This window comes from Periophthalmus magnuspinnatus, chromosome 1 (genome assembly GCF_009829125.3).
Source record: "Periophthalmus magnuspinnatus isolate fPerMag1 chromosome 1, fPerMag1.2.pri, whole genome shotgun sequence".
Classification (NCBI taxonomy): domain Eukaryota; kingdom Metazoa; phylum Chordata; class Actinopteri; order Gobiiformes; family Gobiidae; genus Periophthalmus; species Periophthalmus magnuspinnatus.
The window spans coordinates 10,962,450-10,978,126 of NC_047126.1; the positions used below are offsets into that span (position 1 = coordinate 10,962,450).

The following is a 15,677-nucleotide window of genomic DNA, read 5'->3' on the forward strand; positions in this document are numbered from 1 at the left end:
CTCTGCACAGTTTCTGCAAGTCAGAATCAAAATGCAATTTGATATCCATATGACCTTTGACCTTGAGCTGTCAGAGGCTCATCCTGGACAGTGCAAAGCAGGTCTCTGTAAAACATGTGCAAAAACGAGCCCACATAAGACACATGCTATGAACCATGCAACTGCACACACCCACATGCATGCACACACATAGTCAGCACCTTTGGCTTCATGGAACCACAAGATGTACTGTCAGAGGATGTGGGTATCACCAGTATTTTCTGTTTTTATTTCTGTTTGGTATTAATTTGCAATGCTCAGAAAATTCACAGGTCCATTTCAACACCAAACAAAAGGTGCAATATTTCACTTTAGGAGAGTATTTCTAAGTCACATGCTTGTCTCTATGGAGATGTTATTGCATTCTCCTTGATATTTTATTTTTTATTTATTTTTATTTATTTATTTATTTATTTATTTATTTATTTATTTATTTATTTATTTATTTATTTATTTAGGACCACATGTATCAGGTACACTTAAAGTACATTTCACAAATGAAGCCTTATATAAGCTCAAAAAGGAGAGGGAAGAAGAAAACTTATTAAATCCCACCCCGGTCTTCATTTAAGACATAAAGTCAATGCTTTGTTTCCTATTCAGCTGGGGGAAAAAAGCATATATATATATATATATATATATATATATATATATATATATATATATATATATATATATATATATATATATATATATATATATATATATATATATATATGCTTTTTTGTGTATGTGTTTATATATATATATATATAAACACATACACACACACATACATACGTACCAAATATATACACATACATATTATATATACATCTATACTCCATATACACATATACAAACATATACATACACATAGATGCATTCAAATTCAATGCAAATGCAGCAAAAGGCCACTGACAATAATTTAGATGTACAGTATTACTGTGAGATATGGTATTAAAGATGCACTATGTAACTTTTCTGGTGGAGGGATGTCACATGGAGATGTTATTCTCTTTGCCTGTGATGTTCCACATTATAGCATTCAATTCAATAGTCAAGTATTTGGTTAATTACAGGTGTTTTGGTTCACCAAACATATAAAAACATACATTCTTACTGTGATCAGGCTTGCCTCTCCACAGATCTGACCTAAAAATGTGCTTTTTGGTGGTGCCATCTGCTTGTCTCCATGGAGATAGATAAGTTTAATGCCATACTGTGGAATTTTTCAGGCACAGTAATAAGTGCTCAATGGAGACCAACAGGTGGTGTACCCTCGATATAAACGCAATAACCATCTCTATCTCCATGGACACTTGCCTCATTCACAGTTTCAAAGACTGCGCTGAGTGACACTTCTCATTAACTTACACTGCAACAGGCTGTTTCCTCCACAGTAATAACTCGGCTCCAGAGGCGCATCCAAAGCAGACCAAAGCTTTTGGTAAAAATCTCTAAATATTAAACACTGGAAACTGAAGGCTGCTAGAAAGTGTTATATTATTTATGAAGTCATCTGGGAGTCATTCAGAAATAATATGTGCAAATATGTGAACCAGCCGCCTGGATAGGTGACAACATAAACGTTTATCATGTTTGTAACTGGACGAAATATCTGAGAACATTATGTTTTATCAGAAATTTGATTTTTATTTGCTCGTTCATGGTTTAAACTCAATGTGCTTGTATGAAGTAAGGCTTATTTTCAAAATGGATCCACAGAGAAAGAGAAAACAATCATCTCCACGTGGACCCTGCTCACCTGACGACGACCGTCAGAGGTGTTCCCAGACCTCCTTTAGTTTTCAGGATGAGATACAATAAACCAGGCACGACTGACTCAGCAGGCGAGCACGGATAAAGAATCATGAATGAAGATGATTCATTCTTGACGTAAACTTTGAATCTCGTGCTGCTTTAGAGCTGCAGCATCACCCTGGCAACAGTTTCACATAAAACTGAAGCTGAGATCATTGTATTTGATGTAAAATATGGCATTCAATCTGACACACAACCTTTATTGATTATGGAAAAACATAAAAGGTCTTCCTAATTTTAGCTTTAGCAGTAAGAAAAGTAGTGCTAGTCACATTTAAGTCATAAAAGTTAGAAGTATAAGAATAGTATTGAGCCACTCTCTGTGACAGGAGTTTTCTGCAGGCAATTTAGATGTTATTACTTTTTCATACTTGGACTGATTTTTCATTTTTTTCATTTTTCACATATATGATACATCGCCTATACAGACACAGTGAACACATTTATCACAGATTGTCGAATTGGGCAATGGAATCTGTAAATAAAAATAAATTAATTTGAGCGTTAATCCTGGGACCTATACGTTGTTCCTGGCCCCTGTCACCCCTCATCATGATGGAGACGGTTAATTACACAGTCTATAGACCATCCATCTTCAGAGCTCCACTTTGTTTGGCGGTGTGACAGGGCAGGAGAGAGAGCGGGTGGGCTCGGGTCAACAGGAAGGGTCATAAAGCACCAGAGGCGTTTATTTATTTCCCCATAATGTCCTGTAATGGCTCTGCCCACACATTCACAATACAGATCTGTGCAGCCCCTCTGTGCCGCTACAGCCATAGACTTAGAAGTGGACAACACGGTACCTGGACTTAGTATTATTACTGCTTGTACGAAACATGCAAAATAAGAAAACACAAAATAAGAAAACAAAAAGTGCCGAGGTTCAGTAAATGCACATATTACATTGTCAGGCAAGGCAAGGCAACTTTATTTGTATAGCACAATTCGTACACAAGGTAATTCAAAGTGCTTTACAGCACTTGTGTCACTTTCTCACAGTCAAATCATTTACCTGTTCTGTGGCTGCAATATGTGGTACAATTCCTTCATAAAGTTGGTCTTTATAAAAGTGGTGACTAGCAAACAACTCTGCAGTTATGTTAGCTTTGCAAATATAGCTACATTTTTATTTTATTTTTTATCTCACTAAAATATTCATTGCACATGTCTCAGTAACTTGTTTGTGTCTCTTTCTTGGAAAAATTATACTTATAGAACAAAAGCAGGAAATAAGGCAATTATTTCATCAAACATGAAAACACTTTAGATTGGACCATGAAATTGTAGTATTTAATATAATTATCAGAAAAATGACGGAGTCTGCTTCTGCTTCCAAATGCACGGCTCTGTACATTTATGAATTCACACTGAAGCACCCAATGGTGGAGCGTAAAAGTAGTGAGGTACTGTACTTAAGAAGTTTAAGTATCAGTGTTTTACTTAAGTACATTTTAAAGTGGACACTTTTTACTTTCTACTCCACTACATTGCTGAACAGGACTGAAAAGTAAAAGTATTTTTATTATTGTATGAGACCTGCTGAAAATGCTGAAGGGTTATTTTTAACACATTCAAAGTTTGAGCAAAAACAAATAAATAAAAAACAGCTAGAAAAAAAATTATTCAATTGTTTATGTTGAACAAAATCTAGCACAAATCTTTATCCAAATCATCACATTTTAACCTTCTTTAGATATCAACATCTGCAAGAACTAATACTTTACACTTAAAATACTTTTCCTATTTACTTAAATAACATTTTTAAAAGGGTTAAATACTTTTACTTCAGCAGATTGTTTCATGTGATACTTTTACTTTTTTGCTCCGTCATCTGTATTTTTACTTAAGTGACAGAATAGAGTACTTCTTCCACCAGTGGAAATACCCTTCTGCTGCAGAATTTGCACTGGACCATCCCATCTAACCTCATGAAGCCTTCAGGGACACATTAATCTCACATACAAGCTCAAATCTCCCGTCAACTGTTGTAATATCTGCATTTATGAGATGCATTTTTCATTCCAGATTGTAACTCAACATGTTGAACCAGACACACCGAGGCTAATGTTGCTGAATAAAGATGGATACGCTTTAATGAAACATGGCTTGAAATATCACTGTCTTGTTAACAATTCCCAGAGTGTTCTGAGCATGTTTTGATTGTGTTACAGAGACAAAGTAGAGGAAGTAACTTTTAGACTAGTTTTTGCAGCTCTTTTCTTTTTTATTTGACTCATAATAGTGCTTTAAAATCATGACCTCACATGGACTGCACAAGTGTTATGTTGTGAAGAGGTCACTTTTGTGATGGTAAATGGTCACACTTTTATATAGCGCTGTTCCACCTTCAAGGCACTCAAAGTGCTTTACATCAAGGAGCATCAAGGACCTGCTCACACACCCACACATTTATACACCATCTTATGCAGACACTGGGGCCAAGCTGGGTTAAGGGTCTTGCCCAAGGACACAACGACAGCATTCATCATCAGCAAACATATTCTGTCACACAATCATTTTAATCACTCAAGTTGTTATATTAAGCAATACTCTTCATTGAGTAGTTTACATGTCCATATGCACCTCGTGCTGTGCTGCTGTGTGACTGACCAAAATGCTCATTGTCAAAGTAAAAGTGTGTGCAGCCTCTTGTGAGCACACATCCCATGCACCATAACCTCACTAATTGTTATAAGAGCCATCATTATGTGGAGCAGCCACACTCCAGTCCTTCTGTGCCTGAGGAGAGCTGTGTGCAAAAAGCAGCTTCAATGAAAGCTCCAGCTGTATCATGTAGTTCATAATAGACATGATACAGTTTTGACTTTACAAACATGACATCATAAGCATAGGTATTTACATTGCTCAATTCTGTTAAATTTGCTTACAGATTTCAATAGCATCCCACATCCATCGTTTGTACTATTTTTGCGCAGTTCATAATATGAGTTTTACTTTCACAATGGTCAGACTCAGGAAGCAGAGAACATGGACCATCAACAGAGTGGAGCCTTTTCCTTAACACACATCTGAGACTCACTTCTCCAGAGACCACCACACAGGGGCAGGCATGTTCAGTTTGATGATCTGTTTGACAGGCCATGCCTGGGAACTACAGTGGATAAGAGACACGTCACACTGTCAGGTGATGCCTCTCGAAAACGCAGTGGTCAGAGAGAGAAAACACAACATGTTTTTTATCTTATAAGAAAAGCAAGCCAATTTTTTAAAATTCAGAATTCAGAATTTTCTAAATGTTGTTTCAACTCAAGTCTTAGAAATCCTTTGTCCATAACAAAAGGTTAAATTCAATGTTGATTCTTGTGGTTCAAAATCAGGTACAGGCCCAATGTCTTTAATTACAAAATATTTAAATACATGTTTTATTGCTGTTATAAAGACCAAATGTGTGTATGACTTTTTCCTCTTTTATTTATACAATGAGAGACTTGGCTTGATGGCAATGATAAAATAAGCTTCTGTACTCTACTCATCATTGATGCAGTGGTGCATCACTGTTGGCAGCCTGTACAGGTACAGACCATTACAGGTACAGACCATTACATTACGTTACATTCTTTAACACTCGGGGTAGACGTTTTGTTTTGGAAATGCCCAGTGTGTTTATTAATTAATAATCAGCATAATATTAAAATTGCATAATTTGTTACTAAAGGAATTACTACTCTCTGTATACTCTAAACATATACCATACATATACTGTATACGTATATGTTTAGTCGAAAATAAACATGATTAACTGTAAAAACAAACAAACACTGTTTTCATTAGTAATTTAATTAAAATTAATTAACAAACTATAAAACAGAAATAAACAAGTTGGACTGAGATGACATGAGAGTTACATGATTTCAAGACAGGAAATTGTTACAACACCGCCCCCTTTTGGAAGAATTTAGAAAAGACAATACTGACAATGCACCAGGTACAGTGCGTAAGACTAGAAAAATGTAACATTAAAAATAAAACCTGTTCAAAGCTTGCCTTCCAGTGTACTTTTCACATTTGTCATTTTAACTCCTGGTTCCAGCTTGCGTTCCCTCAATTTAAAGTTCAGGATTTCATTAAAGTGCCTTGTTGAGATAAACAGCATTGAATGCAGACGTATTCCCTCGACACAGATACAGAAATGTGGAGAATGTACCGCTTTGTGGTCTATAAGGCATTATACATTCAGAATTTTGGTTTGGTCCTCTTCCATAAATGTTTTTTGACATATATTTTAAGCATCTGGGCATAAACAGTACAGAACTTTAAACACATGGAAATGATAACTCAATATTCATAGATAATGGCTTGTTTTAGTTCTAAGGGTAAGGCCCAACACACTATCAAAGAGAAGGCTTTAGGTCCATTGTAAATTGCATAACATTGATGGAAAAAAATACTTGTATTTAAAATATTATTAAAACCATATCATATCAACATTGTATTTGGGAGACAATATCAACTTCACTAAACTTGAACAGAATAACCCAATAATAATAATCAATAATATTTCTCAATTGAGACTGCAACATACTTAGATTTCTGTAGGATATTGGCCAGTACAACATCCAAATCTACACAGATTATTGTTAAGGTGTTCAGACATTAGTTTAATAAAATGTTGCTGTATGATTGGACTGTAAATACAATTGTGTTAGGAGAAAAAAATCATTTGAAATTTTTCATCGATTTACCTAGGATACAGTTAGTACATAAATAAACATCACCAGTCATTTTGTAATCACTAAAAAACAGTTAATAGTTGTTTACTTTTTATAAGATGGTACGATCCTAACTGTATCTATGCTTTGAAGTATGAAATTTAAATGGACATCTACAAAAAATGAAGTACAGCTTACATTTCGTCCGATGTGAAGCAAGGCATTATAATTATTGACATGTTAGAACCTGATTTTTGCTAATAATCGCACATTTTTTTGCGTTTGTAGTTAGAGGTAGAAGGAGGTGAATACATATCTTTCTATTCCTGTGTCTAATGCAATGTTGGATGAATGCTGTTGCTTAGGAGACAATCCGAATTCCAAAGTGGTTCTTTAGTTGCTCCAGGAAGATGAAGGTGAGTACTGTGTGAGGAATCAATCGGATCCCAGCAGGAACAAGACCCTGGGACCAAACACACACATGCATACCATAAGAATTACTTTACCGTCTTTAATGATAACAAATACCATTATAAAACCATCCTAGAGACAGGTAAGTGCCAAGAACTGGAAGACATAAACTATCAGCTCCAAACTACAAAAGCTGAACTGTAAAAAACACTATGATCAGTCAATACTAATAACAGAATCAGATGAGGTTTTATGGGCGTTATCAGAGAAGAAAACGAGGAATTCGCTTTGGCGATATGGTAGAACATAAAACTGAAAAACAATAGTTGAAGACTAAACAATTTTAACAAACAGATATAAATGTCAAGAAATACATGTCACATTATCTCACTTGCTTATTGAACTTTGATACAGGAACTTTTAATACAAGATCTCATGATTGTCTATGTCTAAAATCTGGCCACACTAGAATTGAAATGGAGAAAAAAGCATTTGGTTATTCTGTTTCCCAAAAATGGAATACATTTCAAGGACTTGCAAAACTGGATACTTTAGTGCCACAAATGCACTTCAATAATCTGGAGATAAACATTTATAATAACCGCTGTCCTGTTTTTAATGTTTTAAATGTACTTATGTGGTTATTTGTTTTGTTTGTCCTGTTTAAAATACAGGGAAATTGAAACAAAAACAATCATGAAAAAGAGTAAGTGATCTCATTGGGCTCTCTCCCTGTATAAATAAAGATTTATTTATTTTTTTAATCCTTATTGTTTTGAAACCTGTAAGCCAGCAGACACTCTTATACTTCAGAAGACAACCTCTGACATGGACCAGCTAATTGTTTACTAAAATTATTCCATGACAAAAAATACTGCAAACATACAACATACAGCACACAAAAACATGGTTCAAAATCTAACCTTATAAAATGCCAAAGGACCCAGCTTGGCAGTTTCTCGTAAGCAATGCATCACTCCCTGAAAAATAATAATATTATCATTTAATTCTAATAATTTTGTTTTAAAACATGATGATTATAATTAAAAGAGATGAACTCACTGTGTACTCTCCCTTTGAGTTCATGAGCCTTGTCTTCATCACATCTAAAGGTTGACACAAGAAGGTAGCACAGCCTCCCTGCAAATGAGTAGGAGTTACATGGTGGACATAGACCAAGACCAGACCAGAAATCTGATCCAGAACCAAGAAACCAAGACTTGACCAAGACTGAAAAAAAAACATGACTTCCAAGGAACAAAACTAAAACCAAGTGTAATCCAGAATACACCATAGATTAAATATGAAAAAGCGACAGAACAAGGTTTAAAACAGAACTGAAACCAGGATGAAACCAGGACTAAACCAGGACTAAACCCTGTAAAATCATAATAATAATGTAAAGGCTTGCTTCTCTGACTCCATACTCACAGCAATGAAACTGGAGAGGAAATGTGTGAGGATGTTGTCTCCCATCAGGCCTGTGCCCAACACCAGCTGTTTGGCCTGGTCATAACACGCCAGCTAAACAACAATAATACAAAGACATTGATTTAATCTCTCTAAAGAAATAAGAAGGCATTAAAACTGTTGAAAGCTGACAAAATACTTGTGCAAAACCCATAAAAAAAGCTGCAAAATCTCCTTCCTCTTAAATTGAGAATGAATTTGACAGCTAATTTTGGTCAGACAAAACTCCCTACTACAATATTATTTTAAAGCATGCTTTTAACTGTGTAAAATGCATCAGGCAGAAGCAAAACTCTTCTGTGCATAATTTGTCACATTTCACGTGGAGTAGCATAAGACTGATTTATATTTAGAGTGAATAAAACTCTACTCTACTTATTATAGTGAGTATGGACATTAGCATATGCTCATATATGTACAGAAAAACGGTTTCTAATATGGGAAATACCAAAACTTTATATACCACTTGTGTGTGTTAGCTTAAAGTTGCTTATGGGCAAGTTCATGTTTTGTTTAATTCACAATTTATATATAATGTAAATAGCATAATTCTGCATAGGTTTTACATCAGATACCATTCCAGACAAAACCCTTTCCATTTATTTAGGCTTTTGACTGGCACTAAGAGTTGCTGGATTTGAGTCACAATGCAAAATATATGAAGGTGAGGTTTTTCTTTTGGGCGATAGCGTTTCATGTGTAACTCACCTGTCCCACAGTGACCAGAGCTCCTCGACTGGACGCCATTGTGGCTCCAGAAAACAGTTTTTTTAATCCCTCTGTAGAATACAGAGAAGCATAACCAGAATTAAGTAACTGACTTGATTTCAAACTTAACTAATGTGTGCACCCCTTACCCTCTCTGAAGACTCTCACGAGACCATCAATGGCATGTTTATAACTTTAAAGAGCAAAGAAAAGGGGCGGTTGAGAACACTGAAAGTACTGAGATGCTTTGTCAAGTTTTTGTTTTTTTATTTTCTATATTTCTATAAAAAATGTGCTTTAAAAACTCACTTTCTCCTCAGTTCTGGAGATAGTTTCATGTCATTCTGCATCCTAGACACAAAAAGCAGATCTATTAAAAATGCATTACAGTGTGAACACACAAGCTGTTTAACCATTCAAATCATTACCTGACATTCACCATGTCTGAAGGGGTGCCTATAAAGCCTCCAGTGAAACCTAGTTAGTAAAAAAATTTGGTATTAAAGTCACATTTTTGAAACACTAAAGAGTAAAAGTACGGTAATATACAAGTAAAGCTTCCTATATTATGAACGTAACATTTGAGAAGCCCCACCTCCAAAAGCCCCTAGCAGGACCTTCTGGTAAAATGGCATGGGGCCTTTGTTCGTATTTCCCATGACGTCCCGGACTGTCTCATAGATGGCAAATCTGGTCAGTGAGTACGACATCTGAACAAACATAAAAGAGTGGTTAAGCTTTCAACCACTAGAGGGAGCCCACAGACAAAAATCAGATATGGCCTTGAAAGAATGTAGGACTTTTATTCTAGGACTTTTATTCCAGTTACCGGTAGTTTTTAGGAGACAACATGATTTCAAATGTGCCTTTGTCACCGTCTAAACAGGCATTGATTATCATTCTTGTAAAAAAAAAAAAAAATTCTGATGAAAGGTCAAATAAGGTAACTTGTTATTTTCGAAGGTGTAAAACTGAATATGTTGTAATATGTTAGATAGACAGCATAGATATTTAAAAGGTATTTCTATACATGTCTATTTAAAGGTATTTCTATACATGTCTATTTAAAGGTATTTCTATACATGTCTATTTAAAAGGTATTTCTATACCTGTCTGCAAAGAGAAGCAGAGAGCCCATTGTACAGAGCCAGCACACCGTCGTGTCTGACCACATGGATGGCCATCCCCAACATCCTTTTCTTCACCTCCTGTTGGGTCTGCAGGTGCACCTGAAAAAACATTAGAGACTATGTAAAACTCTGAACTAATATGTTTTAGTTATGCAACAGTGACTCATTGGCAAACAACTATGCTTGATGTGTAATTGAAAAGACCATTGTGCCTCGCATTTGGCTCCAATCCAAGTCTAGTCTCAAAACATCAGGAGGGGCAACTCAATTGTTGCCATTACTTGTTGCCAACAATTGATTTACCCCTCAATGTTTTTTATTCAAAATATACAGGGGGTAACAGGGTTACTTCAAAAAGGCGGTGGGCCTTATAAACCTTTTAAAGAATATATATGCATCTTTGATACAGGAATTTTTAAGACAAGATCTCATGATTGTGTACGTCTAAAAACTGGCCACACTACAACTAAAATGGGAAAAAAGCTTTTGGTTACTTTGCTTCCTGAAAATGGAATACAAAAACATGCAAAACTGGATATATTGGTACCAACAATGCACGTTAATAGTCTGGTGAAAAACATTTATACTCACACCTGTTTCTGTTTTTAATGTTTTAAATGGACCTATGCAGTTATGTGTTTTGTTTGTCTTTGTTTGTAGTGTTCTGTATTTGAAAAAGAGTCTGGTACTGTCATTTGGCTCTCCCTGTATAAATAAAGATGAATGAAATGAAATATCAAAATTTTTTACTCATGTCTTTATGCTACCAATATTTATTTATTTATAGCAGACAGTGCATGTTGACCAACAGTAACTGTTTAACATGCCAGAATTAGCCAAACGGCTAGTTTTCATCTGTTGTCCATTGCCATGATGTACAGATGGCTCCTTATAAAAACATTTGCAAGCATGGTTAAAAAGTAGAAAAGCATTAAGTTTTAAGAAGTGAATCATAGCGAAGAAAAAAAATATATATAAACCAAACGTTTTGAAAAAGTAGGCTACAAGACAGCAATGATGTAAATGATTAAAAGGTGCAATGTGCAACTTTTCACCTGGTTGTCAAGGCATCCATGAGCAATGAATCATCGGTGTCAAATAAATGTAAGATAGAGAGCTCCCCTGGATCCCAGTTCGCCGTATACCTCCATCTCAAAGCCACTAACCACTCCTTTGAAGATAGTGAGATACACATCTTAGCCAGAGAGAAGAAATGGTATGAGAGGGGAGTTAAAGAGGCTATTTTTGTTAGGAAAGCCTTAGGAGGTCTTAGACATCATCTATCCCCCATTTATAACTCCATCCTCAGACCCAAAGCAAACAAAGGAAACAAAAAGAACAATAGACCTAGGTGTGAAAACAACCATTAAGAATTGTATGAAGATGCCAAGTACGTCGCAAGCACAGTGCCCACTTAGTGTAGCTCAATAGACCCAGCCTACATACAGAAACTGTAAACAGCTGAAGCGGTTTCCAGTTTCAGTGTAGTTAGACTCCTCCCTTCAGATAGATACAAAGGCAGTGTCCAGCAACAATCTGACCAGAACTGAAGAAGCGGCTTGGATGAGCAGTGAAACATCTTCACTCCTACAACTTTTTGTCCAGTTGACAAATTTTACTTTTGGCTTTTACTATGGATCAGACCTGGACAACTGTGGGATTACACATACAGCTAGACAGATATCTTTAATGCCACACTGTGGCATTAAAGATAAAGCAATAACATCTTGATGGCAAAACCCAGGTGGTGTATCTGCACCAGAAAAGTTACACTATGCACCTTTAAATACATTTAGAAAATATACATTTTAAATTCTGCTGAAACATGATTGTAAATGTGTTTGAGGATCAAGTATTGCACAAAATGTGAATGGAACCTTATTTGGAAAATGACATGTTTCTGTTTTTATTTATTTATTTTATTTGTTGCATATTATTTATGGAACATTCTAACAATAGTTTTAAGTATATCCAATTGCATTCTTCCATTTCCCATGAGAATAACAGCAGGCCTCAATGATTATACCCCAAACTGCTGCTCATGGTATAATTATAGGTTTGTCAGAAAAATGTATCCATGTTTCAGTTCAGTGAAATAAGGTAATTTTTGTATTCAACTCACAAAGAAATACTGGACCTTAATAGCCACTGTGGTCACACAGTGACCTGAACAGTTAACTGGGTAATTGGGAGAGCAAATCCCTTAAGCTGGACTGTCTTAAAGTGGACATACCGATGAACTCACCACTCAAATACTGGATAAAAGATGTGTGCTTTCAAGTTACTGACTGGCACATTTGAATGTTAATTTGCTAAAGCATATAGACCAACATAACAAACTGAAGGCAAGGTCACTTTAAAAGAGTATTTGGGTTTTTTATGGCTCATTGAGGGGTGGCACTGCCTGAAAGTTATTTGACATTGAAAGAACTAATTTAGAGGCAGGCAACAATTAATGTAACAGTGATTCAGCCATTTTGAAAGTCAGCATAGGAGGGTGGATTTTGCTTTTAATTCTTTTGTGTAAATCAAAGCTGCAGGTCACCCACATGAATTATCACATTGTTTGTTGCTCGCTTTGTTGATATTTGAGCAATTTTGTATTGACACTTAAATAATGCATACAGCAGTACTTTGACTTTGGTTTGACTGGCAGGCTGTGGCAACCTCACGTTTGTTATTAACCTCACTTATCTGGTCCATATAGTGCACATGACTTACTTGGCCTAAGTTATTTCAATCACGTGCAACGAGGTTAAATCTGATCAAGGCACCCAAAATGTCCCTGTGCTGCCTACTGCAGGCAGTGAACAAGTAACAACACGCACACTATTGAACTAACCTACTTCTGCCATTAACGACACCTACAACAATTATGATAGGGTAAGCTATAGAGTAATAATCAGGTTTCCACAAGACCTGTCCTGCCCGAGTTATCACTGAAATGTGGCCTGCTCCAGTGGCCCTTGGCTCTGAGTTCATTTCAGTATTTCCACCGCTGTGACACAATGACTAGAGCTGCTTCCCCTGAGCCACTGTTAAATTCACAAAACCCACTTCTACCATAATTTACCTTAAGTAGATCCAGTGGATGCGTGCAACATGCGGCTCCACAAGAAGCCAGCCCCCCGAAGTACCACCGTGAGACCCTCTTCTCTGCCATGGCTCTGTCCACTCGGGATCTAATGCACCAGCAACAACAATGTCCAGCCGCCGCAGTGTGCCCTGTTCTGGCCTGTGGGGGGAAGCTGTGCGCGGTGCTGCCAAGATCGTTAATCTTCAAACATTTCGATAAGAGAAAGTAGCTTGGACCGGGGACTTTGGGCTCCAGCTGCAGCGCGCACGCTCAGGCCACATAAGTGCACGGAGAGGTGGTAGACGTGTGCAATTGAAGCAGCGGCAAACTGAGGCGAGGAAAGCAGCCAATTGGCACGACGGAGCACGGATCTGCCTACCCGCCCCGGGGAGAAGAAGCAAAGGTTGGTAGCGCACTGCGAGCAGCTACAAACCCCGAAAAGAAACGCACATTTTCACTCCAGGAACTGTCAATGCTGATTTTTAAAGCGGTACTGCCTTTATGACCTGCTCTGCTGTGAAATGAAGGCGCCTGTCCCTTTAAGACTATTCGACTACATTCTTTCACATCCTGCTCGCCATTGTTTTTCTTTTTCTTTGGTTTAGAAAGCAAAGAAAAACGTTTTGAAACAGTATTAATTGTTACTCTCCTATATACGGTTAAATGGTGATAAACTGATTGAGCACCAAGTAAAATAGACGAAACAGGAAGCGTGGATGCTGCATGGCGCCATCTGGTGGTGAGATGAATTTTCTTTTTTTTCTTCCTCTCCCACATTACACTGACCCTCGCTGGTTAGAGCCCCTCTTCGCCAGTAGAGGGCCGCTCCTCGCTGGCAGACAGGAGGTGGTGTATGTGAGAGCTGTCCAGTTTATATATATATATATATATATATATATATATATATATATATATATATATATATATATATATATATATATATATATATATATATATATATATATATATATATATATACATACACATACACACACACACACACACACACACACACACCCCCCCCACACACACACACACACACACACACACACACACACTTTCTTTTCTGGCCTGCTTATTCCTTATGCTTCTGTTTGTTATCTTTGCCAGCACACACAGACTGTGTTTGGGCTGGACTAACAACTTGTGAAGTGACAAATGAGAATGTTCATTTCTATTCAAACTCATTCTTTTTCAGTTGTATAATACAGTTGAACCATAAGTTTACATACAGAATATAAAAAGACACATACACTTTTTTCCTCACTGTCTGACATGAAATCAGACTAATCTTTTCCTGTTTTAGGTCGATTAGGATTACCAAAATGATTTCTAAGATAAGATAAGATATGTCTTTATTAGTCCCACAGTGGAGAAATTCCAGTATTGCACTGCACAGTTAAAGAACAGAAGGAAAGTGGTACATGCAATAAAACAAGATAATAGATAAATAGTTTAAAATAATAAAAAAAAATATACTTAAACATAAACTAAAAATAGACTCTAATATAACATCTTCGTAAAGTGACTTAAGTATAGGTGTGGATGAATGAAACATGTTCAGTGTTAACAGTGTTCATTGTGCAGTCTGACAGCAGCAGGAAGGAAAGACCTGCGAAACCTCTCCTTCACACAGCGAGGGTGAATCAGTCTGTCACTGACAGACAGAGCGTCCTGCAGGGGGTGAGACTCATGGTCCAGCAATGACCTTAGTCGTGGATCCTCCTGTCCCCCACCTCCTGCACTGAGTCCAGAGGACAGCCCAGGACGGAGCTGGACTTCCTGATGACCTTGTCCAGCTTCTTCCTCTCCCTCTCTGTGATGCCGCTGTTCCAGCAGACCACACCGTACAGGATGGCTGTTGCAACCACAGAGTCATAGAAGGTAAATGCTAGAATTGCGAGAAAGGGATTTTTTAAGACAAATGTTCATTACTCTCTTCAGAAGTTTACATACAGTAAGATTACTATGCATTTAAAGAATTTGGGAAAACCCAGATGATGATGTCTTTGGCGTTAATTAGAGACAGACCTGTGGATGTATTTGAAGGCACACCTGAAACACACTTCTTCTTTGTGTAACACCATGGGAAAGTCAAAAGAAATCAGTCAAAAGATGCCAGATTATAGTTTGCAAATGCACACAAGGACAAAGACCTTATTTTTTGGAGACATGTTCTGTGGTCTGACGTAACTAAAACTGAACTGTTTGGTCACAATGAGCATCGTTATGTTTGGAGGAAAAAGGTGGAACCTTGCAAGCCTGAGAACACCATCTCGACTGTCAAATACGGGGGTGGTAGCATCATGTTGTGGATGTTTTGCTGCAGGAGTGACTGGTGCACTTCACAAAATAGATGGCATCATGAGG

General features: G+C 36.9%; 1 protein-coding gene across 1 annotated transcript; it reads right to left on the reverse strand.

Moving 5' to 3' along the window:
• Positions 1–5,619: 5,619 nt before the first annotated feature.
• slc25a10b (solute carrier family 25 member 10b) lies at positions 5,620–13,820 on the reverse strand. Its single transcript, XM_033973880.2, has 11 exons — positions 13,305–13,820; positions 10,211–10,330; positions 9,697–9,811; positions 9,530–9,578; positions 9,411–9,452; positions 9,251–9,294; positions 9,102–9,172; positions 8,355–8,447; positions 7,986–8,063; positions 7,847–7,903; positions 5,620–6,975 (listed from the first exon to the last, which is right to left on the reverse strand). Exons 1-11 carry the CDS (start codon positions 13,392–13,394, stop codon positions 6,874–6,876), a joined length of 861 nt encoding a protein of 286 aa, XP_033829771.1. The 5' UTR covers positions 13,395–13,820; the 3' UTR covers positions 5,620–6,873.
• Between the last annotated feature and the right edge of the window lie 1,857 nt (positions 13,821–15,677).

Bases quoted from the DNA above. Each gene is read 5' to 3' on its own strand.
- slc25a10b (XM_033973880.2), bottom strand. From the start codon at position 13,394: ATGGCAGAGAAGAGGGTCTCACGGTGGTACTTCGGGGGGCTGGCTTCT. The intron at 9,295-9,410 runs GTGAGTTTTTAA...TGCTCTTTAAAG, and splicing joins TCTCCAGAACTGAGGAGAAA to TTATAAACATGCCATTGATG. The intron at 7,904-7,985 runs GTGAGTTCATCT...ATTATTTTTCAG, and splicing joins ACTCAAAGGGAGAGTACACA to GGAGTGATGCATTGCTTACG.